This window comes from Chaetodon trifascialis, chromosome 5 (assembly GCF_039877785.1).
Source record: "Chaetodon trifascialis isolate fChaTrf1 chromosome 5, fChaTrf1.hap1, whole genome shotgun sequence".
Lineage (NCBI taxonomy): Eukaryota > Metazoa > Chordata > Actinopteri > Chaetodontiformes > Chaetodontidae > Chaetodon > Chaetodon trifascialis.
The window spans coordinates 29,218,252-29,245,278 of record NC_092060.1 but is presented as its reverse complement, the minus strand read 5'-3'; the positions used below and the strand labels follow the sequence as shown (position 1 = coordinate 29,245,278).

Below are 27,027 nucleotides of genomic sequence, written 5' to 3'. Positions count from 1 at the left end.
AAATATATCTTCCGTTGAATCTGGGGAATTCCAACTCTGTCACATCCATCCTTAATTGCCTCCTGGAGGTGAAACGCTGGGTGGCTAAAAACTGCCTCCAGTCAAGCGATAACAAGACGTAAGTGATTGTTTTCGGTCACACCAACACTGCAGGGAGTACAGCGAGCCGCTTGGGGCCAATGATGCTGAACCTTCATGCCAGTGCCGGGAATCTGTTCATATTCTTTATTTCATAATCATGTATTTTTTTAGAAATGATCTCACAGGTCTCATTCTGTCTCCGTTGCACATTTGTGCACATATTCTGATATCAGCTTTATCATTATTGTGCGTTTTTACTACTATTTCACCTCTAACTCCACCTCAACCAACTCCAACAGTCACAGCCAGTCCAACAGACACTTTACTGCATCCGGTACTCTGACTTTGAATACTAGAAGTAGATTTTCTGACATATGTTTGCATACTTTTACTTTAGTGACATTTTCAATGCAAGACTTTTATTTGTAAGAGAGTAATCTTACAGTGTGGTATTAGTACTTTTACTGCAGTAAAGGTTCAGAATACTTCCTCCTCATTGATGGATCCATACATTTATCGAGTGGCAGGGCAACAGAAAAGGGCAAAAGAAATCAACAGTGATTGGCGAGTGAATGGATGGATGGATGGATGGATGGATGGATGGATGGATGGATGGATGGATGGATGGATGGATGGATGGATGGATGACATTCTGGATCAATGCAAGTAGTAAAATATCAGCAGATAATTAAATGTCAGCAAATGAGCAGCATCTGAGTGTCTGTCAGAGGCGAACGTGTCGGCAGCGTCGGAGGATCTTTTGTCTTTTTGGTTCTTTTGTCTTCGGGCTGAAAGAGTTCGCTCTGAAAATGTCACCAGCTGTTTGATTCCACTTCATCAGCACTCGCCTTTTCTCTGGTTGTTTTTGTTCCCTGAACGTCTGTTTGTTTGTTTATTTGTTCGTCTCTTCTGCTTTTACATATTTCATGCAAATCACACCCCTGCTAAGGACTGAGGACGCTCGCTCATCTGTTCAGAAACACTCCATTAGTCATTTTGGGATGAAGTGTTGCTGTTAGTTTTGCTTCCTCTGAATGTGCCTCGTCGACTTCAAAATGCCTTTTGTGAAGTGCCGGGGAGCGTACGAGCTTCAGGACGTTTGTGCCTGCTGTGATGTAGGTTTGTTGTACTTTGGTGTGTGTAATTGTTGAACTTCAGCCAAATGGCAGCTCACTGTGTGATTTTGCAGGACTGACTCTAAAAGCTGTTGTTAAGGTTGATTGTGCATACCTCACCTGTACCTGCTGGGATTACCTGCAGGAGAAAAATGCACCTCTTGCGTTGCCTCCATCATCCAGAATGATTGTGTTTAAATCAGCTGAATGATGAAGTTATGCGTCATGTTTGTAGGAATATTTGATTTATTTTCCTGCTGAATGCTCCAGAGATTAAGGCCTGATTTATGAGTGAAGGCGCCGCCTCCACATTACACTGCAAAAATGTCAAACACATACATCATCTTTCTGCCATGCCGGCCGTCACTGTGGCTCCCTCCATCTGCAGATTTTTCAAAAGCAGCAAAATAGCTCATTTGTCAGTGTCTCCCAGAATGATCTACGGTCCACAAGTAACTATTGAAAGTTAAGGAAAAATAAGCTTCAAAGTTAAAATAAACCGGCGTGGACTGTTGGTAAAAGACAGGATGTAAACTGAGCTGAAGCTGCACGCTGTGTTTGACCCACCGTCCATCCTTCGAGGGCGAAATGTGATCCAGGAAGTCCAGTTTAAAAGCTTATCAGATGCCAAACCACTGCGCAGCAGTTCGTAATGCTCAGAGAAAGGATGCCACCAACAGCGAGCAGCTAAACCGGCCTCAACATGATGTGTTTGGTCGTTGCATTGTTGTGTTTTTTAGTGTTGGAGTGAGAAAGTAAGACATTAACTGCGGTTATTTGCAGTTTTAAATGCGACATGAAAGCTGCTTTGGCCTGAAAATGTGTTTCAAACCTGTTTATCAAGTCACGTCAGTCAGAGTCAGAAACATGCCTCAGTCATTTAAAACGCAGATAACCACGTCTGTTAATCTGGTTATGTTTACTGCACCCTGAGCCTCAGTTTCACTGCGTTAACCTGGTTAATCTGTCGAAAAGACACCCGCACCTCACTCTAACAGCGTTAACACCCACAGAGGTGAAGGAGATACAAACAGGTAAAGGTTAAAAAACGGCTCAGCTTACATAAATGAATCCCTCGCTTGTTTTTCAGGGGCTCCTCAGATTGACTCTGAATGTTTTGTTTAATGGTTGACAGGCTGAACAGCGGCTGAGCGTTGGGACTCGGCGCCGTATCGATTTCGTTGTTTGTCATCTGAACAGATGGCTGAGCGAGCGCGCCGTACTGTAGCGGCTAATTGCTCCATTAATTACATAATATCCAACACACTGCTTCCAGTGAGCTTCAGCTGCAACCAGAAAAACTGCCTCTGCATGTCCGCCTCACTGCGTCTGCCTTCAGGTGATGAGCCCTCTGCTGCAGAATCAGCATCATCTACCATCAAATCAGCTTCATCAGTGACTCCTGAAAGTATTATTTTCTAAAAACAAGCAACAACAACACATTTTAACCTCATTTTAGCACAGTTCAGGGCAGTGATTTGTCTAAAGGAAGTGAACCTGAAACAAGGAGGCAGAGACTCGACACAGAAACAGAGTCAGAGACAATAGAGGAGGAAAAGACGTTGGCAGCGTGAAGCTAAGCGGAGGAAGAGAGGCAGAAACAGATGGAGAGAGGAATACAACAGAGAGCGCGAATAAACACCAACACTGCTTCCATTCAGTCTCTTCCTCTCGTCTTCCTGCCAGTGGCGAGCGTAAACCTGCAGAGCGATCACACGCCGGCGTGACGGGAAACGACGACCGAACCTGCAGCTGAAGAGTTTGAGGATAGTCTCTGAGTGAAGACAGCACGTTTCTCACTGAATCAGACGTCAACGTAGCCATGAAAATACACTGAATGCCTTTTAATAAATTCCTTCACAGTCTTCACTAAATACAATATATAATATATTTTATGAGTCTGCACAGACATGCATGTAAACTGCTGCTTGATTGGTTGATGAAGACATTAAACCATTTAGTTTATCAACCTTAAAAATCTACGTATATATTATTTTAGGAGGCTTGAATTTCCTGCCTTTATCGTGACACCTAAACGCAGCAACAACAGACTAATGAAATACTACTTATTTGTTCTCGCCTCCAGCCGTGCACACATTTGAAAACCAGCCGTGGTGGGTGGGTGGACGAGTGGCGCAGTCTGTCTCAGTAGCAGTTGGCTTGTTAAAGCGGCGATCACACCAACGCCAGTCTCTGAACATTTGCTTAAATTAAAATTACTTTGCATAATTATTTTCTTAGCTTTGCTTTTTCTGTCTGAAGCACAAACAGAAGCACAGAAACATCGGAAAGCTAAGTGAACGCAGGCATCCACCCCCTGCATACCCCCAAGAGCCCTCCACCGATCCTGAGCGCCGAGATACACGACCGAACCAACCAGACGCCAAAAGGCACAACAAAAAGTGCGAGAAGTAAACAAACGAGCCAGCAAAGAAGCAGACAGAGGGAGAAAGAACACAAAAAAAGAGGACCTTTGTGTGGCCACATAATCACTTCATAAATGAGTTTGTTATATAACCAACTATTTAATTTAGCCACAAACTGCTGTTCATAACAGTTCTTCATCCTCAGGACGGCTGTCTCGACCAAACCCTCAATCATATAGACCCGAAGCAGAAATAGAAATGCTGTAATATTTCAATGTCTGACCTGCAGGAAGTCAGTGCTCTAATTAACCACATTAAGCATTATTAAAATATGAAATATGCAAGTTAAAATTAAATTCCTCAGTGTAACAGAAGCTCCTCCAACATCCGAGGCGGGTCGGCCACTTTTAAAGAAGAAAAATGAAATGGAGTCATGTTTCCCTCCTCTGCCTTCCAGTCAGTGCTGAGGGAATAATTTATCACCACGAAGTCGCATGAATAAATGATGTCTCTGGTGGTGAAGTCGCCGCCCGGCAGGTCTGAGAGCAGGTCCCCGGCGTTAGCAGCTCATCATTAATTCATTCACCAACGTCTCCAAAATGGTGATTTTCTGCAACGTGAAGGTTGTTTTCTGCAGTGAAGCGCAGTCTTTTCTTCAGGATAAACAAAAGAAAACACTTGTTTGTCCACTTTGTTTACTGTGTGCTGTATTTACTGACCTGAGTGAAGCAGCTGTGGAGTGTGATGTAGGTGGTTCAGTCACAGTCAAGAACCAAAGTGAAAATCTGACTTTGTTGGACTTCCGTCAAGATTTTTTAAAGTCTGACAGGAAGCCAGGATGCATTCAGGCACCGGTACAGCAAAGACATTGTCCTTTCTGTAGTCTTCTATAGTCTCATGAAGCACAGTGGTGCGTTCACAGCCTGCTGACGGATGAGGGCGGAGAGTCCCGGCTGGTGGAGTCGGTCTGCCCTGGTGTGAAAGCAGCTGCTGTCAGGGATCCATCACGGCCCATTCGTCCAGATCTCCGTATTGATTTTCCCATTCAGGTCCAGTCAAGTGTCCCAAGGCTCAGCTCATCAAACACAGGGTGAAAGGCTAGCTGCGGGTAGTGTGTGTGTGTGTGCGTGTGTGTGTGTGTGTGTGTGTGTGTGTGTGTGTGTGTGTGTGTGTGTCCACTACAAATGACTTTTGAACATCCGTCCTTGAAACTGGTTACAGGGGACAGGACATTTCACCTGTGATGTATTTTATGGGGTTGAAATGGAAGTAAAACTTCTCTGAAACGTTTTGGTTGTCAGGTAGAATTCAGACTGGAGCTGTATTTTTTGTCAGATCCGTGCTGTGGACGTACGTACATCTGGGCGATTAAACAATGACGTTTTCCTACGCTGATGCAGCCAGGATGCAGGATGTGGGGACGGCTGTTAATGCAAGATGCATGAACGCTTCGTGCGGTTAAAAACCTCATATCTCCACAGTGGGTTTGGACGCCATGAAGGAAACGTGGATGGTTAATATCATCTGCAGTTATGAGCTCATGACAGTCTTTAATGGAGGACACAGAATCTTCTGAATGAACCAGACCGATGTTTCTAAACTTAGTAAATTTCATTTTAGCTGACCGTTTTTGAACGTTTGTAGTTTTAGATTCCTGCACAGCAGGAAAATCACCTGCTAAATAAACCATTTGAGCTGGAAAGATGCCGTTGGTGGATTTTGCTGCCTTTGGACTGAGCTAGGCTAGCTGTTTCCCTCTGTTTCCAGCCTTTATGCTAAGCTAAGCTACCAGGCTGCTGGACAGACATGAGAGTGATATCAATGAATTGTTTCTTTAAAGGACAAATCTGTTTTACTTAAATATTGTCTTATTTATATTGTCTTCTTGTTAAAAATCCCAAACCAACACTGAGTCTGTCGACTAACGAGCGCTGTGTATCACTGAGCCTCTTCCTCTGAGCTCCACTGTTTCCAAAAACTATTAAAAACTCATCAGTGAGCCTCGCTGTTGCTCTGGCTGTTCCTTCATTACCATGAACACACACACTGTAGTTGCTTCTGACTTACACACACACACACACACACACACACACACACACACACACACACACACACACACACACACACACACAATAATCCGCCCCTGAAAGTAGTCCCCAACAAAAGCACTCTCTCCTCCTGTTTCTTTGATACAAACTGCAGTGATGATCTTTTTTAGTGGATTAAAAAGTTTTATATCTGTGAGATGTCTTTAAAGGTTTTCATCTTCAGTAAATCTGCAGCTGCATCAGAAACTATTGAGAGACACGCTTTGGTTTTAGTTTTAGCTAAAAATGAGACTCAGCAGAACTGGAATAATGAGTTTTTGCGTGACAACAGCAACATGTTGTTTTTTGCATCATTAAAAAGGCCGCGAGGATCCAGCGTGTGTCTCCTGTAATGGACCTGTCATCTCTGAACTGAAATCACACACATTTAAAGCTTTTCCCTCCTTTTTCTTCTCCCTTTAACACATTTCCTTCGCCTGTCACAAACACGCCGCGTTCGCAAACTCATGCTCGCCTTCCCGAGCCGCTCCCATCGCCGTCTCCGGCCGTGAAACTCGGAAACAACTTCCAATTAACTGGATAGGATCAGCGCGCCATTCTGCCCGGCCCTGATAACATTATCCCACGTCACGCACCGCTGCCAGCGCCTGGATTATGAAATTAAAAGAAGAAGGAGAAGAAGAGGAAAAAAGGCTGGTGGAGGATGGAGGGAAGTGGTTGGGTGCTGGGGGGTGGGACATGGGGGGGGGGATGCCCCTGGGTGCTGTCTTCAGTGACTGTATGGTACATTTGGCCCTGTGTGAAAGGGAGGGTTATGTAAGGTTTTAAAGCCCCTCCACCATCACCAGAGTGGAGAAGTTCAGCCTGCTGGAGAGACGCTTCAGCTTCCAGCCCGACGCCCACCGATAAGCTCTTACATAACGAGCTGCCGTTCGGGCCTCTGCTTCCTGACGAGGACGTAAGCGCAGGCAGGTAGAGCGGCGCCGCTCCTCCTCACACGATAACGCCGCGATGAAGGCGTTCCTAAGGCTGTGTGGTCCCGGTTGTGTCGTCCTGGAGAGACCTCAGTCACAAAAGGCCTCAGTCACAAAAAGAAATGAGTGAAGGCAGAAATGTGAGCGTGCGCGTCCGAGAAGAATGAATTGATTAAGTCATGGGGGGGGGGGGTGTTTACTGTGTGTGTTGTTGGAAAGGGAGACTGAGAGGGAGAGAAAACGGCAATAAAAGGAGAGAAGAAGACAAACAAGAGAGAGACGATAGAGAGATAACAGGAGCCATTGAGAGAGACAAAAACAGAAAGCAGTGATAAAGAGAAAGAAGCTGAGATCAGAGGAAAGTGAAGAGATGCTGAGAAAAACAACAGAAATCAATGAAATCTTCAGCGTTTTGAAAAAGCTCTTCGTCAGTTCATCTCAAACAGAACGGAAACAGAAAACACGTCACAGCGACAGAAAGCTTCCACACAGGCTGCATCACCGATCCTTTATTTCCACCCATTAGGACTTTAATGTCAAGGTTAGGAAGTGTGTGTGTGTGTGTGTGTGTGTGTGTGTGTGTGTGTGTGTGTGTGTCTGTGTGTGTGTGTGTGTGTGTGTGTGTGTCTGTGTGTGTGTCCTTTTCTTCTAGATGTCCTTGTCTGACAGCAGCATCTTTCCTTTATTCCATTAGTGCGTCCTTGAGTCTGCTTCTGTAACGATAAGAGAAATGTTCTGCTGCCAGACCACAAACACCAGAGGCCACACACACACACACACACACGCACGCACACACACACACACACACACACACACACACACGCACACACACACACACACACACACACACACACACACACAGTATAATATACGCTGCCTGCCTCCCTCTGCAGTGCTGTGATGTATGAATGTACGACGGAACAAAATTAAAATGTTGACTCCAAACGGAGCCGCGGCTGCAAAACAGGATGCGCCGACAAACACAGTGAAGTCAAATAACGTGAGATAAAAGCACGTCTCTTAAAGCAAAATAAGACAAAGCGAACAGGAACCAAACATCACGATGAGAATGAAGAAGAAGAAGGTCAGTCCTTCATTCAGCTGCGTGTTAAAGAAGTGTTAAAGAAAGGAAACATAACAGCTGAACGGTGGCTGGATGCGACCTCTGACCTCGCTGAGGAAAAGCTCGCGTCTGATTTTATCTAGTTTCCAAAAAATGTGGATTCACCTCATGAAGTCTATATTTCAATGAATTTAGTGAACTGCGAACAAGGCTGAGCTTTGCTTGATGTTTGCTTGTTGTTTAACACTTTTAAAGACTGAAAGGAAAACTTCACATCTGACAAAGCGTGCGTCGCTCTTTCATCCATCTCTGGCTCTAAACATGAACAATTTTCATGTTAATGTCTCATAATTATGGATTTAATCTCTAAAATAAGTCCAGCTGTACATAAACTCAGCTAAAGACACTCATTCATGTATGCTAACACAACCTGCTCTCGTCACTCGAGCTGAAGTGTGTGTGTGTACCAGCAGACATTTGGGTCCCTGTTAATGAAATCTTTGGCGTGTGCGTGCGTTCCTGTGTTGAAATGAGGCCCTTCATCCCCTCGAGCGCTCGGTCACAGTTACAAATGGACTGCCGTCCCTGCCGTCCCGCTCGGCCTCGCCTCCCCCGTTGCCTCCCGGAATAAGCTGTGCGGCTCAATCTGCCGTCCCATCCCATCTCATCCCGGCTCCATTCAGCTCCGGCAAATATTGGCGTAGCGAAATGACAGCGAGCGCTCGGCGAGGGGAGCGGGAGGGATCTGCTTCGAAATGGCGTTCTGGTTCGCCAGGTGCAATAAATGTGGAGGATTTCATCTCGGGTGACACTGGTGCAGAAGAGCAGTTCATCAAACAGGTACGGGGCAGGGACACAATAGAGGACATCATATTCAGTATAAGCCAATGAGCAGCGGGCTCAACCACGGCCTTCAAAACAGCGTCAAAACCAACTTTAAATTCAAAGGCTTTCAGCTTTTTCAACCATTTATTTATGCTTTTTCCCCCTCATTTGAAGGTCCACCTGTGCTGCAGCCTGGTTGTGTCACACATGAGTTTGATGGATTTAAAGTAACCACATCGTTTAATTTACCTTTAAATATTCATGAGCAGTCAGACATGGAAGATGACGTTTCCGTTGGTATTGAGTTACAAACAGATAAGTAACTTGGAGCAAATGGCCTCAGCATTGATTTATGTGCTTCCCAGAATGGATTCCTGTCACACAACTGGAGCGTGTTAAAGAGATCCAGCTGTCTGTTGTGTTAACGTTAACGTGATCTGCTGTCTCACACTGTCCAATACCTGTTTGTTGCTGATCCATTGTTGTATTTAGTGTCTTTATTGATCAACTGGAGATGAAATTGTAAACTTACTATGCATTGATGTGTATTGAAAACTGAGGTCCCAGGGCTGTTTGTTAATGATTTCTTCTTCTTCTCTCAGGTCCTGAAGAGAGTCACTGACGACTGAAGGGAAAGTGAGACGGATCGAGACACCCAGAGATCCCAGGCTTGGTGGCTACATGCTCAGCTGTCTTTGGTTTTGAGAAGAACGACTCGACGAATCAGCAGGAAACATGGATTTTGTAATGAAACAAGCTTTAGGTGGTAAGTGCTCAACCGTTGCTTGCTGCCCATCTGCACCCGTCAGCGCTTTGGCATCGTTTCGCCATCGTGTGGGAACGAGATGGTTTGAGAGTTTATCTCAGACTCCAGAACCTCCTCCTGGAAACACCAGCAACCAAATCTAAAGCATCATTTCAAAGTTTCTCTGCAGAGTTTCATGTTGGCAGCTGAACCAAAGAGATCAACGGCCATTAAGCTGCTTAGCTGTTGTGGATGAATTGATATCAAAGTCATTGATCGTCCTCACAGAATGAATCCAATCACTGATTTTTCATCTTTCGCCATCATCAGGCTAAAATGAGAATATGTTCTGTGCTTTGGTTTATCGTCAAATATCTGATATCAGCTACAGTTTGTGTTGTGCTAATTAGCAGTGGTTAGCATGCTAACGTGCTAAGCTAATATATAGTTAACATTTGGCTGAAATAACTTCTGTAGTTAAGTACAGCCTCAGCTGTGAGAGCTGTCAAAGGTCATGTGACCAGATCTCCTACTGGACCAGCAGTACGTACTGATTTGTAACATGCAGAATACAAACAAAAATACCTCGATGTTGCACTGATTCTGCAAAAATCTCCAGTATGCATTGGACTGCTCTTCTTCACCTTCTGCGTCCCACAATGCAAACATGCATCCTCGTGTTGTGAGACAGGGCTGATGGCCTTTCTGATGATCTACCACACCTATGTTAGTGACGTACTCGTGTTTTAATCTGTTAGAGAGAATATTCATCAGGATGATGAAATGCATTTTGACCAGACGATAGCCTCGCCCCTGGTTTTCATTTCCATTGCAGGTGACTTGTGCATGGAGGTCGGACTCCCTCGCTAAGATAACATGACATAAAGACAGCTGTGTGAATTTTCTTGTAAATGAGGGGCCCCCAGGGGCCAGAGGTCAACGTCTCCTTAAATCAACCCTCTCATCTACTTTCATCAGCTCACTGCCCACCAGCCGGAATGAAATGAGTTTTATTCCTTTACAGCTCGGCCTGCCCTCTCTCTGTCTTCCTCCCTGCTTCCTCCCAACAGTCTCTCATCCCCATCACTCTTTTGCATCCCCTCCTCCCCTCCCTCCTCGTCCATCTCACATCCCCCCGTCCTCACGTCTTGCACTCGGTTTTCATTCCATCAGTTCTTCCATGCTTTATTCCCGTGCTCTCTTTGCTCACTGACATCTCTCTCCTGTAGATTTCTGTCTCTTTACCTCAATTCTTCTTCCTTTCCTTTGAGACAGCTTGCTAATATTGCTGCTTGATAGCTTTCTTCTGGAACTGTGGTGCTGTGATGTCAAAAACCCAGACCCATGTTGGACTGGGGCCAAATTGCTTCCACACTAATTGGGTTTGGGGGTTGCTGTTCCCTCTCTATTTGGATCTGTTCACATTGGGGTTTAACTCTCCTCAGGGGTGTTTGAATTGGGCCTGACTGTCCCTTGATCCCCTTTGGATCTTGTCTTGTTTTATAAAATTCAGTTTATGCATATGGGGTTGTCCACAGTCTGCTTCGATGCATTAAACTGCATCCTTTACTTTAGGAATTTGTGGTTTAGATAGCTATTGGGCCAAAGGGGGAGCTGCTCCTTCAGTCATGTTTCAAAATAAAGTGGCTCAAACAGACGTAATTCCTCTGCTGTGCACGGGCGGAAACTGTCTGAACATGAGCAACATCTTTGGCTTCTTCTGAGCTACAAAAACAGACTTTGTGAACGCACAGGGAGGAACAAGAGGAGGTCCAGAAGAGAATAACAAAAGTACTTGAAATCAGTCAATCATTTCTGAGCTGTCGCACAACAACAATCAGTGTAATATTAGCTCATAGCTAACACAGCAAAAACACTCCAACACTGAGTTATGCACGGTCTTAAACCTAAGACCTGAACCCAGCCGGCATCTTTAAGACGGTACCAACTGTGAGACTGAGACCTGAAGTCAAAAGATCCTTTTGTGCTTTATTTCATCCGTTGTTGACCGCTAGCTTGCTAAGCTAATCCAGCGTATTAGCTACGCTGCATCTCTTTGCTTTTTCCCACAGGGCATCGCTTATCTATTTGCAACACTTGACACACATGGATGCCAATACTAATAAATTATGCTGGAAAATAATCAAACCTGGCCCGAGGCTTTATGCAACAATACGGCCAGAACCCGACCCAAGTGCTGATGATCTGTCAGGTCCCGGTTTGCTGACAAAACTGGACTCCAGCTCTCAAATTTGCACAAATATAAGGACCTGAAATTTGTGTCGCATTCAGCCTGAACACCATTAAGCTCCATCGCTTTGTCCGTCTCTACTTTCATCCATCCATTCCTCTTTCTCTTCCTCTGAGCTTTCTGGAGGTTTCGGATTGAGCGATGTCCCTGATCGGCTCTTAACACTATCCATCCACGTTTATTAGCAGAAAAGCTAAATCATCTCTTTAAACTGGATTCTTGAAAGAGTGTGTGAGTGTCAGCCTACAGATCTTTAAAACACGCAGGTGTTTAGGAGGTTACTTCCCCTCTTGAGTGCCTCCATCGCCCCCTCCAGACGGGGTTGGAACTGTTCCCCTCAGGTCGGCGTTTTAAGGTCTCCGTCGTCCCTGCTGCCTTTCACATGTTACACAGCAGATAGCATTAAACTGTTTACTTGTAGTTTGACGTGAACGTTGAACGACCTTTGACTGACCCGCTGTGTCCTGTTGTCTATTGGTTGTCCACCCGTCTTTAGGTGTTTTGTGTGCTTGTGTAGGAGTCTGGCTGCAAACCAATTTCCCTGCGAGGGATGATGAAGATACTTTGAACTTTAAATTCACTCATCCATTCTCTCCCACAGGCTTTCTGCAATTTACTCTCCTCCATCTTCCTCCACTCAGTTCCCGTTCCTTCCATCCAGCCTTTTGTCATTCCTGCCCTGAGCGCTGCAGATTAGGTTAGCATTTTTCTTAACACAAGTATCCCCCTATTCTTCCACTCCTTCATCCCACAGCTTCCATTCACTTTCAGCAGAGCTGAGCCACTTCTCTCTCTTTCTCTTCCTCCACCCGTCCTTCTCTGCATGTTACAGGCTACCGTATAACAGCTTAACCCTCCGTCCGTCCCTCCACCCGCCCCCTCTGTCCATCCATCGCAGACTGAAGTGTTGTAATTTACCTCCTGTAGAGGTGCCGTCTTGTGCCGTGACCTTTTCTCGTCGAACAGTCTGGCATTTATTTCATTGGGTCGCAGCTGGACGTCCATGAATGCACAAACACACTCACACAGATGAGGTTTCTGTCTTGGTTTGTGTCCCGGGGGAACGGGACCATTTCGAGATGAAGTGCACTCCAGCCAATGGGAGCGCTGTGCTCCGGTGGGTGTGTCAGGACATCATTCAAACAACGACCTGCAGCTTTCCTCATGCATAGAAATGACTGGAGGGGCGCAACCACATTGATTTTACACCAGTCAAAAATAATTTAAGATTTATTTTCTGTATTTTCTTTAAGGTCTGTAATATATATTAAAGAGAGAAAATCTTGAGTAAAAAAATCATTTTAAACCAACTAAATATTTGAAAGCTCAAGAGCTTTTTTCCAACCGTTTATATGTTCAGTCATTGTTTGTTCATTTTTAGAAACTTTATTCCGCTTCTGTGATAATTGTATGTTCTGCTGTCAACACATTTTACATTTTCGTACATTCAGCTGACCTGCTGTGCACTGACCAAAAGGCTCTGTGTTCACCAGTGAATAATTCAAATGGATTCACTGGAGGTGTACCAGTTCAGTGAATAGTACGTAGTTCTTTCTAGTAAATTACTTTTTACTTTTTCCCAGAAATCATGATCCCATAAAATAAACAGAACTGGTTTTTTGTATCTTTAAAGGGTCTTTTTGTTGAGTTACTCTGGTCTTACATCATGCAAAGGCATCGGCATAGGTCCAAAAACATTCGGGTGAAGGCACAACATGTTTTTTTTTCATGCACTGTGTGAAACTGGACCAGAGCTCTTTTGAAACCTCAAGTTTTCCCCAAAAAATGTAATGTGATGATAAAGAGTAAGAGAAGCTGTGTGTGCACAGCCTGAGAGGTCCTCTACCAGTTTTATCTGCATGTACAGTGATGTTACGAATAATCTTTTCCATGGCAGAAAATCAAATTTAGCCATTATATGTTTAACATTCACTAAACAGACCAGAACCACAGAATTATATCGACTTATTTTCATACCGGAACTTCTTGATGCATTTTGTTTTATATATCTTGAGGTATTTGGTCTGACAGCAGTGGGTTTAAAAAATAAACACACACAGTCTGATTTCATTTAGACACCAGCAGTCAGACACAAACACGAACACATGCTGCCAAACCAGGAAGAAGACGCATAAACGCACAAAGCCATTCAGCTGCACTCAAACTTTTATCTAATTTAGCCTGACACACACTCGCAGGCCAGGCCTCGCTAATGTCATTAGATGTTGGACACCTCCTAAACATTTCATTGGCCCAGACTGAGGTATAGATTTCAGCTGCAGGCCACAGATTGTATTTACTGCTTGTTTAATTAGAAATCGGATTCATCAGAGTTTCCAAATTATGTTGGATTAATCAGTCCAGGTCGGCGAGGCGGATCCATGGACCAGAAGAAGTCATTTTAAAGGCATCAAAACTTAAATGTGTTAAAGTTTGTTGCAAAGAAAGTGACTTTAGACTCTATTTGTCTGTCAGTCCGACACTTTGATCTCAAATAACTCAAAAGCTCTGATGCAGATTTGGTCATCCTGGCATCCGCAGCCGCACTTTGAGACTGATGCAGTTCCAGCAGGTAAACACCTTTAAGAGGTAGCTCAACCTGAATTCTAATTCTGCCGACGAGCTTTGATTGGTTGACGGCCTCTACAAACGGCTAAATCTGCTGTCATTGACACATCAGGCGTATCTGAATCAGAATCACTGAACAAATCCAATAAGTGGGAGGTCGTTTGTAGCTTGGCTCAAAATCTCTTGTAGAATCTTTAAAATACTGATCACAGATCTGTTGTTTGTGTGTTTGTTTTGTGTTTATTTTTGGTGCCACCACAGTTCAGATCGGATCGTTCTAACATTTCTTAACCTGCTGCAACGACAAAAATATCATGAACGACAGGACGGAAGTTCTGGTTGAAAAGGAGCAAGTGAGAAGACTCTTATGAATGTTAAATACTACTGAGCATGTATGTGTACATGTGTACTATTACACAAAGCTTCATGTTAGATGATTACTTTCCTCTTTTGCACCCCAAATGCACTGCAGCAGTGAGAAAGCAAAAGGTGAAAGATGCCTCTCGTGTAGGTATTTGAAATTCATAACATAAGTGATTAGCTGCGGCCGCTGAGTCTCATGGCTTGTCTCCAAAAAGGTGCCATAAAAGCTGATTTTTCCTCCTGCCTTCGCCAGGATATCAAACACGTGAATCTTTTCTCATAAAGGAGCTCATATAAAAGATAGTGTTCCGATAATCTGTGAAAGATAAGTGTGAACCGGTCCTGACCAGGCAGGTCGAGCTCGCCGTTTCATTTCCTGTGCAGGCGGGATGAGCAGGCGAGGACGATGCAATAACAGGAAGCTACAGGCAGCTTGATTATTTGACCAGACTCCACACAGACGCAGTTTATGGTGCTCAGGAGCACTTCAGCAGAACACCAGCCAGTGATGTAATCTGCCCTGCTCGCCTCCAAAACATCTGATCGATGTGGCAGATTTTTCCACCGGTCCGCACAATCATGTGACTTATGAGGGTGTAATTTGGCGATGGAGGTCATCCATTATTTAAATGAGCTCCATTTTTCAAACCCCTCCACCCCTAACAAATTACCCAGCAGCCCTGCCATCCATCTGACCGGCTGGAGGGGGACTCAATGATCCATGCTTTGTCTCTCGGTCTGGTTTTCTCCTCCTTTTTCTTTACGCTCACTCTATAACTTTGAAACACTGTCGTTTTCTCTCTGTTTTGGTCTTCTGTGCACGCTAAACCTGGAAATGTCTTTGCCAACACACCCTCGTAAACTAAAGGATTAGGTCATTTGCCAGCGAGTCCTAAAACAGCGTATATGACTGTTGGAGGGTACCAGTGACAGATAGACTCATAGAGCTGGAGTTACATCCAGTAACTATTACTTAGTTTAGTTAGCTTTGACCTCTATACACAGACTTTGTCTCTATACCTGACATCCTCCTTTGTTCCTGTCATAATTATTATGGCCACTAGAGGGTGTTGCCTAATAATAAACAGAAATATGAACGTACAAACGGATGAACAATACAGTCTGTCTCTGTGGATGTACGCTAAGGAAGTTAAGCTAACCTTAGCATGCAGAGACTCACAGAGGAGCCGACATGAACACCTCTAAATCCCAACAACGCATCACGTGGATTTAAGAATAAAGCCAGCTGATTGGTTGACCCAGCTCCTGTCAGCAGGTGGCTTCAGATTAGAAAAAAAAGCACAGAATTGTTATGCTCACAGTATAAAATTCATCATACAAAACTTTCCAAACTCCAGAAATAATTTCTGAAAAGTTCTTCTCAGTGTGGACAAAAGGTCAAAACAGCTCTGACATGAATTATAAGAAGAAGAAAATGAACTTTGCACTTTGTGAGACGTGAGCTAATGCTCATACGTTAGCACCATCTTAAACGTGGAAACATTTCCTGGAGGCTTTGGACAACAGATCAGCTTCAGCTGCAAATGTCACTGCAGCATAATTTAATGGTTTGACAAATGAATTTCTGTCACAGTTTCTCTCTGGTTTCCTCCTGCCCAAAACTCTTCCTCAAGCAAACAAAAATAGTTTTGCAGTTGCACATTTGCAATTTCCATTCAGTTCTTTGTGTAATCCATCACAATTTCCATCGAGGCCTTTACTGGCAACCCTCTTCCTGTACGTCTTTCTGTTCATATCTCGCTCTCGCTTACTCTTTATCTCGTTTTGGATCTTTCTCCATCACTTCCCTTCCGGCTCACCAGACAGCAGAAATCAGCCCTCCAGGCTGCAAAACCAGATATGTTAAAGCCCAGTTTGCACTTTCAGATAAATACCACATGACATCTTCTGGTTGAAGAGACGCCGTCTTCACTCTGTGGGCTCAGCTCGACACGATACAGTTTATTTAACCTTTTGGTGCTCGAAGTTGAGTGTTCACGCTTTGTTCCAGCAATGCAATCCGCAAGCAATAAAGCCACATTTCATCCACATACAAGCAAACAGCTCAGCTATGAACAGATATCACGTGAAGTCATTTCTGGTGTTGGAAACGACTCAAGTGCTCGTTTGAATGCTGGATTTTGTACTTAAATTTACATTATTTATGTTTCCGCAGTGGGATTACTACTTTTATTTTTGGAAAGGCTCTGGACACGCCAGTGCTAATGTCTACCAAGAATGTGTCAATAATCCAAAATTCAGATTATCCAGAATTTCTAGAATGAAACAACACTAGAAGACAAACCAAGCCTGTAATGCTGGATAAATCCAGCTTTAACCACCAGAAGTCTGTGTGCTCGGTGTAATGCTCACATACTGCAGGAAATGTAGCACAAACATTAATATATACTCGAATTATTCTTTTCAAAGGCTATTCAGCCTGAAATTTCTCAGTCAGGCGTAATCATAAGTTTCATCACTGCTGTTACTCCTCCACATGCAGCACAGACAGTTATACACTTCATTCCTTTATCAGCTTTAAAACCAAATCTACTGAAGTAATCAGGTCTTACGCACACGGGCTCTGCGCCGCCCACTGTTCGACTGTTTGTTTGGGCATCAGGTGAAGTGCTGCAGGCGCCGAGCTGTATATCCGCTCTTTAAATTTGGAGCTGCTGTGCATTAAAACCCCCGTGGCCCACGGAAAGACTGAGCCAAGTAATGAGCAATTGAATGCGCAATAAGAGCACAGAGGCCGTTCGAGCACTTTTCCTTGAATTGCCCACCTTTGTCTGAAGTGGAAATGTGTGCGCTGGCCTCTAATGGACTGTTGGAGGCGGTGGAGGAGGGAGACGGAGAGGAAGCAAAGGAGAGGGGAGAGGAAGGATGGACGAGTCCTCGTCGCAGGATCGAACGGTGAAAGAAACTCTGTTTGAAAAGAGAAGAGATAGAACAGAAAGAAGGAGTAAATGATGGAGGAGGGGTGGAGAAAAGAGGAGGAAGAGTACCTCAGCGAACTTCATCTGGAAATACCAGTTTAATGAAAAAAAACAGGGGAGGGGACAGTAGAGGACACTGAAGAAGGACAGTGGGGGGGATGGATGCATGTGAAGGGCGAAGACGCTGAGGGGTCAAAGAGAAAACGCTCCTCCTCTCTAGAGAGTGGAGTAATAACGACTGTCCCATCTGCAGCTTGTCCTCTGGATCTCCAGCATGTCTTCACGGTCCTCACATCTCAAACACGGCGGAGGTCGAGCTCTACCTGCCGGCTGAGCCCCCCTTCCCTCGTACCCTCGCTGCTTCGAATGAATGAGGCGGCTTTGTTTAATTAATGATTCATTTCAGGTTTATAACATTTTATCATTTTCTTTTAGGCCATTAAAAGACACGAGCAGTAAAGGGACTCTGAGTTCATGGAGCTCCTAAAAAACAACCCGATGATGAATTATCATTATTGATTCGAACAAACTGTGTGTGCTCACATGTATGTGAGTCTTTCCGGCACACACACACACATAAAGCAGCTCCAGCACATATGGTGTGTGTTTGAGGGTTTTAACACAATGAAGCACACACAGCGGACAGTCTGACCTTAACCCGACTCCCCAGCGAGTCCTGGGGAACATTTCACCGCCCACCCCCCTCCCACCAGCTGAGTGCTAATTTGTCATCCTCAGGTTTGCTGCCACCACACGGCGCTGCAGGGCAATTAGGACCACTGTATGAGTCTGCCGCAGAGCAGCACAACCCGCCACCCCTGGGTTCAGCAGCACAAGAGGGAACCACACAGTCCTTAAAGCCACATTTCTTCTGAGTAATTTACTCAGGTTCCTCAGAAATGACCCCTTATGGCTCCTTAAAGAGGCAGTAATTCAGGTTTTTATTGCCACATAATACTAAATGACCACAATAGATCTATGAGGGTTGATGGGCTGGTAATCAGTTGCGATGATGGAACCGTTAATGTTTAATGACCTTCCTCCAAAAGTAACTTTCAGTCTCAAACCGAAGCCTCCACTCTGAAGTCAGCACAGAGACTCTCAGCACGACCTCACCATCCTAGAAAAAACACCGGCTGATTCAGACGAATTGAACAGTTTAACTGTCAGGTTGAACGGCATTTTACACATTATCAGACTGAATGCTAACGTTAGCATTGTAATAGCACCTCAGTGACACATGCTCGCAGTGGATCACCAAATTAACTGAGAATTAACCACTGGGGACCATGAATGTCTGCACCACATTTTATTCATTATAAAGCCATTGAGGTATTTCACCCTGGGACCAAACAGAAGGCTGTCTTTAGCGTTGGCCTGATTATTATAGATCATTATAGATTCCAGCTCACTGGCGGTTGATCTCATTCAGTGATTCATTGAAGCTGATGACTCAATCTAAATGCTTTCAAGAAGCTGCACAGCCAATGGCATACTTCTGTTTTCCAAGATTTATTTCTGTATTTGAGAAAGAGCTGAAAATACACAGCTGTCCATTGTTCACGTCCTTGCCTTTCCTCAAATAGACTCCTCACTGGTGACTTATTCAGCCCTTTTGGCTGGATAAAGAAAGGCGCTAGATGGCAAACCAGGCCGCCGGCCAGGCTGTCCTCCCACCAGCGCCTCAGAGGCAGATCAATACCCAGATGAAGTTTTCTCTCTGCTGGAGAATCCATAATTCATACACGCTAAGGTGGTCCTGTATTTACTATCGATCAGACGGAGGTAACAGCAGCAGTATCGATAGGCCAGAGGGAGTCGCTTTCCCGTCTGGAAAGCAGCCTCTGGCACAGATAAAGAGGCGAGTCTGTTTTAGGAGCAGATGGAAGAGAGGGAGCCAGAGGCGCCTTTGTGCAAGGCATTAAACCCCGAAACGTCCAGTCAGGCTGCTCTATGACATACATGACAAACACACGTACTTTAGAGGAGTAGACCATGAGACCACGAGCTATGCTCATCAATTAACCCAGCAATTATTTTAATCAATCCACTGATCTCCAAAATCACATTTTTCACATTCAAAGGTGGAATCTCAATCAGCTTTGTGTTTTTTCTTGTTTTTTTGTTCAACAAAAAGCAGAACATTTTCTCATTTTAAAAGCTGCATCAGGAGAATCTGTGCAGCTTTTGCCTTCACGACTTGAAATTGATTACAAAAATTGCAGTCGGTTGGTTTTCTGTGAAGCGACTGAACAATTTTTTCATCACCAGTCGAGATACCGCACATCACCTCCATCAGCGTTTCCTTGTATTCGCCGTGTGCTAACCTCTGTACTGTGGAAGAACGGCGCCCTCTTCCTCTCATGTGACATGAAGCGATTCAACAGATTTTCCTCCAAATCCAAACTTGAGGGTCATAATGTTAAACTCAGCGTAGTTAACGCTGTACAGTAATATCCCACGTCCATTAATCTACAATCAATAAATCAGGATCATTTCAGAGTGGGGCTGAATACCTGGATGAAGAGGTACAGGTGGCGCCGACAGATGGCCGACACCAGATGGAAGAACGTGTCTTCCTCTGTCTCAGCGGCTCTTTGAAGCTCCTCCAGCTGGCTCTTCGTCTTCCGCTTTGTTTTCCAAGACGCCTTGAGGATCCTCAGGGAACCCTGTCGCTACATAATCCTCAGAACTGCGAACGCACGCTGTTTGCAGGGTTGAAAGTGACAGATTGACGTGGGCGTCACCGTGCATGTGTTTGTAGTCATATAGATCTTCTGAATTTAGTTTTAAACAGCAGTTCACGGTTGATGTTTACCTTCAGGTTTCTAAATCTGAGAGGAACATTGAGGCAGATGTTCCTCCTCAAGCAGCTGGGACTGCTCTGATGACAAAGATGTGCAGATATTTAGTATTTCCCCCTGCAGTTATTGTCATGTTTACCTCCAATATCTGCGTCTTTTTTCTGTCCAGGCGCCACCAAAGACATGGGTAAGATGCTGGGCGGGGAGGAGGAGAAGGACCCGGACGCGGCCAAGAAGGAGGAGGAGCGGCAGGAGGCGCTGAGGCAACAAGAGGAGGAGAGGAAGGCCAAACATGCCCGCATGGAGGCGGAGAGGGAAAAAGTACGGCAGACCATCAGGGACAAGGTAGAAAACTGTCCTCTGGTCTGACCAATGCTGGGTGCTGTGTCTCAATTGTGTTTGTTGTCATTCTTGTCATGATGTGATATTCTGCCAGCCTAAAGTGTCCAACTTGACCTCCATCATTTTTCCATCTTGCTGTCTTTATTATGCACCATCTAACAATCTTAAATTACATTTTGCACAAACTTTATGCTGATAATCAAGCTTCTAATAGCCATCATTTTGCATGCATATAGTATTTCATAATTTAACAATATTTTCATGGAAACATCTCACAGGAAGCTTCTGTTTTCCAAAGAATTTCATTACTTTCCCTGTGAAAAGCCTCTGAAACAGATTTCAGATTATTCTATGACCCTGCAGCTCTGTTGAGTTCCTCATCTCACCTCTCGTCCTCTCCCTGTTCAGTATGGGCTGAAGAAGAAGGAGGAGAAAGAGGCGGAGGAGAAAGCGGCCATGGAGCAGGCCTGCGAGGGGTCACTGACGCGCCCGAAGAAGGCCATCCCGCGGGGGTGCGGAGACGACGATGAAGAGGACGAGGAGAGCATCCTCGACACTGTCCTCAAGTTTCTGCCAGGACCTCTACAGGACATGTTCAAGAAGTAAAAAAAAAAAGAAAACAAATCAAACGAACCCTAAATTCGGGGTCCAGTCTGGCCTGGGCTAGGCTGGGGGGCGGAGGGAGGCGGGGTTGAGTGAACTTCAGGACAGACTGGGGGATCGGTTCGGGTATTTGCAGGCAGGGTTTCAGTGTAGATTCGGGACATGTAGAAGCTGTTCGGGTGGGGGTGGGGGGGCGGGGGTTCTTGCCAAACTGTTAGAGGCTACACACTGCCTTTCTAGAAGTCTTTTACTTTGTTCTTTTCTACTCCTCGACGATTGCGTCATTCTCCCCCTTTTTATTTGCCACAATTGCTGTACGACCTTTCAACTGCCACTTAGCACATTTCTTACGATTAGTACCTTTTTGTCCTTCTCCTGTTCTTATTTTTACACAGATTAAGATCAGACACTCTGATTGGTCGACCATCATCTGTTGCCAGACAGTGGTGACCAATGGGGAACAGTATTCCTTTAAAGAAGAGCAGCGGGCGTTTCCGTCCTTTTGCTTCTGTGGTTTTCCAACTGGCACTGCCACCATGTTTTCCAGTAGATGGAGCATGTTGTGTTTACTTCAGTGGGTGTTTTCTACTTTTATGAACCTGGTGTAGGTCTTTATATTGAAGAAAAAAAAAACGCATTTGAGTTTTTAGGACATGTGCCTTCATATCATCTCCTCCAGCAGAGGAATTGTAAATGAGGGTTTCATTTTCAGTCAAACAGGTGTACAGCTGTTGGTAGCATGTAGGCACAGGTTCAAGGATACGACACCGGGCACTCAGATGTTTGATATAAAGACAGCACATTTTTGGGTTTCACTTCTGGAAATCCAATGCCAAGTTACAAAAGCCTAAAAGTTCACAAAACTATTTAAAAACATAATCCAACTGTTACAAACAGACTTTCTAAGCCTGTCAGCAGCTGCTGGAAAAGTCAAACTTAAGATCTGGAAAGTGTCAAAAATTCATGTCAACATATGATTTTTCAATCAAAATCTTGATATAGATTTTATTTACCCTTATGTCACTTTGTTTGAATCCCAGTTTCCAAATGAAATCACTGCTGTCTTTTTCAGAAATGACAGATTTACGAAAGCATCATGATTTTGGTCGTGTGGTCCCACAGACAATCAGAGCATCGACCACATGGAAACAGTGGGGGTAGCCGGTACTGTACATGTTGTCATTTCCTGTCGTAACGTCTATAATTGGTTAAAGGTGGGGTCTACATGAAGCCCTTGATTAACCGATTGCTATTAAGTGGCTCTTAATTTGAAATATTTATTGTTATTTATTGTATTTTTTCTTCTTCACACATGAATGCGGACGCCGAGGCGATGTTTTTTTACTCACTTTACTTTTTGTGAAAGTGCCGCCAGTTTATTTTAATGCAACCGAAAGCTAAGCTAACTGAGCTAGCCCTTCCGTTCATCTTTTAGTTCGTAAGTTCGCCGTGATGGACGTTCATCAACATCTAGACCAAAGAAATGCTGGTGAGACCTTACTATTTCTTTTGTCGCCGCCGAAACCAAGACGTGCATGCCGAACCTGGTTTTTGTTGTTCGTGCGAGTCCCGCAGGAGAAACACCGCCGCCTGCTCAGCGTGTGCATGCATCCCAAAGACCACCACTAAACTAAAATGATGCTCTCCTATTTCCTCCTATTTCCCAAAAGTATTCCATGGCTGAATAACACTGGATGGTTTAACTGTAGACTGAGAAAACTGGTGTGTGAGCTGTCGCCTCTCACTGCCTGAAAGCTCACGTAGAGCCGAGTATATTCTGCATCCTGCATCTCTTAATCCAATGAAATATCATAGTGATTTGTCAAATAGCATTTAAGTAGATGTTCTGTAAATGGAAATCTCTATTTAGTGAAACTACCTAACTATATGGACATTTATCAGTAAAACAAAGCATGCTGGTTATTCCTAAACGATCCGGTGGCTTTTCAGTGGTTAGTTATGCGACGATGTATGATTAATGCATTGTTCCACGAGTTTGTAACTTAAACATTAATAAGACTAATGATGAATTTGTCATAAACATTTTCCTTTTTATCATTTTCTTGCTCAGATAGGACTTTTCACTAGACGAAGCCATATTGTTTAGATTGCAATAATTACTTAAAATGATAAAAAGAGAATATTTCAGCATTGAAAGTTAAGTGTCTCATGTTTGTTTTCTGTAAAATTAGAAAAAGATATTTGCATATCTGTTTGTAAATCCTCACCACTCTCTATCTTTAAAGATGTATACTAATGTATACGCAAAGAAAATGTACGTAGAAAAAAGAAGCCATTGTTGGAACTGTCTCAGTGTACTACATGTGTACTGTAAGTGTGTGTTTATACGTGTGTGTCTTTCTACATGTCTGTGCTGTGAGACCATGTTGTTGATTCATATAGTCCTGGTTTATACTACGTAAATGTGTCTTTGAACTACTTTGTGCACAGGCAGAAGCCGGGGCGGCTCCCTGGTTGTGCCATGTCAAAAAAAAAAAAAATACTTAACACATTCCTTTCAAATGTTGAGCATGCAAATGTTTGGTAGACAAGAGAATACACCAACTGTCAAAAGACAAAAAAATAGTCCTGTTTCTGAAGGAGTCTCCAGGCAACAGAACGTGTGCATTGGATCCAGAAAGATCGGCCGTGCGATGGCTTGTGGAGCGTTCGATGTTCTTTGTTGTCTGAGGTTTGGTGGAGCTTAAGGTCGCGATCACACAGGAGCTTTGTTATTCACACAAAGCTGGAACAAAAAGCTCAAGCTGCGTCCTCGTTCTGCAGTAGTAGTTTGTCGTGGTTTCGGCAGAAGTTCGCACAGGAACGACGTTCAGAGTACGAAGTTCAGTCGCTTTGTGAGGTGATCTCTAGAAAAGCTCTCTGCTTCCTTGTTAAGTGTGCTGAATTAATTTGGAATGCAGATAAATAAATATTGCATCTTTTGTAGTTTTAGCATATGGTGTGAGATTGGGACACAGCGTCTGGTCGTTGGTCAGTTTAACAAGGCTGAGACGTTTCAGACTAATCTGCCGAGCAAAAGTGATCGTGATGGCGACCTTAAGGCATCAACTCTGAGACTAAAGGAAGGCTTTTAGAAAGAAAAGTGGGGGATGTGCAATTTGAAATACTGTAAATGATCTTTTTTGATAACCTAGGTGTAGTGCTAAAAACTCACTCTTGATTTCGGTGTAAACATCGTGCAAACTGTCATGTCTCTGTATGAGAGACCGACCTGCAGAGAGATTTATTTTAATGCAGTCGCTTTGCTCGCTGTCATAAACTCACCGCCCATGTATGAGCGTCAGCCACACGCGCTGAAATGGCTGCAGTGCAGAAATTGAGATGGTTTTTAGTGTCGTGTGCTTTGTGCGAGCTGTCTGAGGAGATTCGTCTTGATTTATTAGATTTATTCCATTAACACAGGGGCTCCTCCTGCTGGGTGCCAGGCCAGTTTCACCTACAGCACGTGGATTAAGTTTATTCAAGCCTTGTATCTCCCGGGAGGATTGGAAAAAAGGGGGCATAAATCCTGGACTAGGCTTAATTCATGGGCCATTCATGGAAACTACAGCCATACATCCTCTGTGTGTAAAATAGTCTCTCAGCGGGACTCGTCTCGAGGCGTCACAGCATGTGAACTGCCTTTAAAAAGGGCTATTACCATGTCATCTGTATGTGAGGTTAGTGCTAACTCATCTGTCGCATTCGTGCTTGTCCTGGTGTGAAGTGTCGCTGTTTTAATTCATTCTGGTTGCATGAGATACTTACGTGTGGCAAACTGTGTTCGTGGAGCCGCGGTTTAGATAAACGCTTGAGCTGATAGACGATAGTGGAAAAGAAACGAGTCGTCCCTTTAAGAGGGGGGTTAGAAACAATGAGTATTATTTTACACGGAATATATAAACTGTATATTTTCCTAACACAGAAGTAGAAGCGGGTGAATGCGAGAGATGAAAACTACGAGTGTAGATTTCAACATGAAAAGCCTCAAAGACATTTAACAACTGCATCGAATCCTGGCTGGTTATGCTCTAAAAGGTCTCAGCTCAAAGGCTTGATGGGATGGTTTGAGGGAAGCCTAAAGACTGAAGACTGAACAACTGAAAAACTGGATTATCAAAGCATCTTCTGTTGTCGGGAGCCCAGAAACACCATTCAGAGAATAAGAAACAGGCCATTCAAAAGCACAGCTCACCCTCCGCCCGAAAGGCAAAGATTCCCCATGAGGTTTGCTGATATTTGATTTTACAACGTACAAACACAAAGTCATTTATCCTGGCAGCGTGCAAAGACATGCCATTAATGTTTACTTCTTCGATATGACTTTAAGAAATGCAATGAGCGACTTAAACGGAGATCACACCGCAGAATACAAACGTCAGCGTGCGTCCGACTCCGAACAAGGCTGGACTTTTCTTAAACAGCGTAACGATGTCATAACATTTGTCTTTCTCGTAACATTTTCACGTACCCTTACGAATATTGTTGTAACTGCCCTGCTGATTCCTGCCAGTCGGTCCCACAGTGAAAGCTAACGCGTCTCGCTCGCTGAATGCCGCGTTCAGAAGCTCGTCTTACGGCCACGTTTACGTTCCCTCCAGTGGAAGTCGAGGTTTTGGTGAGCTCTCGTTAGCTGCGAGCACAACTGTTACTGTGAAGAGAAACTCTCTGAATACATTCCAGTCTTTTTTGGCATTTGCACTAGAATACGTTGAAATGTTACGCTAACAATGGTTATGGCATCTAAGGAGTCAACTACCTGTATTTTTGCCCTCTAAGCCGTCGAGTAGAAAATCACCTCCATCGTAGTGGCCGGGGTTCAGTACCGGCAGCAGTCCCTTTAGTTTGGCCATTTGTGCCAACCAACACAATTGGTGATGTTTGCTGATGATGCAACCTCGTCCTGGTCGCTGCAGTAGCTCTCCGCTGTCCGCTGAAACAGCTGGAGACCCCGTGTGGAGGGCTGGAATTGACCTTGGTTGTAGAAACTGGTGACAACAAAATGTGATTAAAAAGGCAAAACAGCTGAAAGAGAGAATGGGTTTTTATTACCGTTAATACAGTTGAATCAAGAGGGTCTTTCTTTTTAATTCAGGGTGAAAATAATTTCAGGGTGCAGAGGTTAAGAATGTAAAATATGAGTTCTTATGCTATTTTTTCCTTAACTGCATGTCATATACTCTATGTGGAGCCCAATCACTGTAAAACTGTCTCATCGATGGAAATGAATCATTCTTTTTGGAAACTAAATGCATAACACGAATAAAAAAAGTTTATAAAAAGGTAGCTGTGTTTTTATTTCTGTTTGCTGAGTTCATTTTGTGGTTTTTATGATGTGATTTAAAATGTCTTCACTCACAGTTTTGCATCATAGCTCATGTTTATCTTAAAGTCTTACTGAACACAAGCTTGTACATTTTTTTTTAGCAAAATGGGATAATTTAACATTAACTGGGAGAGTTTTGTGCCCATGCAAATAGCTGAAGTGCTCCCACTGTGAGTCTATGGGAACAATGGAGGAGACTTATTTCCATGACAATGTTTTAACGTTTTAATGCTCTGCTTGGTGCCAGACGTTGGCAACTATGGGAGATGCATTGAAAACCGCACTAAAACCCAACTATGCTCAATGACTTTTGAAGAACTACAAATGAAAGAAAACACTTCAGAGAACACTGCCTGATTTTTCCAAATGTGGCATTTGTTCATTTGCTGTCAGTTTCCAATCCAGAAACAAAATGAGGCCTGTGGCAGTCAAATTGTAATACTTACCATGGCAAATTAAAATAAATTAATTAATTAACTAATGTTGATTTTTAACAGAAATGTTTTACACACCTTTGATTTTTAATTGTGCATTAGCAGGTGATTGACTAACTCTCAGAAATTGTAGGTTACAGAACATAATTGAGCTCAGGTTTAATTAAGTTGGGGTTTCAT

General features: G+C 43.9%; 1 protein-coding gene across 1 annotated transcript in view; it reads left to right on the top strand.

Moving 5' to 3' along the window:
* LOC139330823 (complexin-2) overlaps positions 1-26,369 on the top strand; it is a 41,177-nt gene extending 14,808 nt beyond the window's left edge. Inside the window, exons 2-4 of the mRNA XM_070961934.1 lie at positions 9,075-9,238; positions 20,312-20,487; positions 20,893-26,369. Of these exons, the coding sequence (XP_070818035.1) occupies positions 9,208-9,238; positions 20,312-20,487; positions 20,893-21,090 (405 nt within the window). The 5' untranslated portion in view covers positions 9,075-9,207 and the 3' untranslated portion in view covers positions 21,091-26,369. The remainder of the gene's footprint in view (positions 1-9,074; positions 9,239-20,311; positions 20,488-20,892) is intronic.
* The last annotated feature ends 658 nt before the right edge of the window (positions 26,370-27,027 follow it).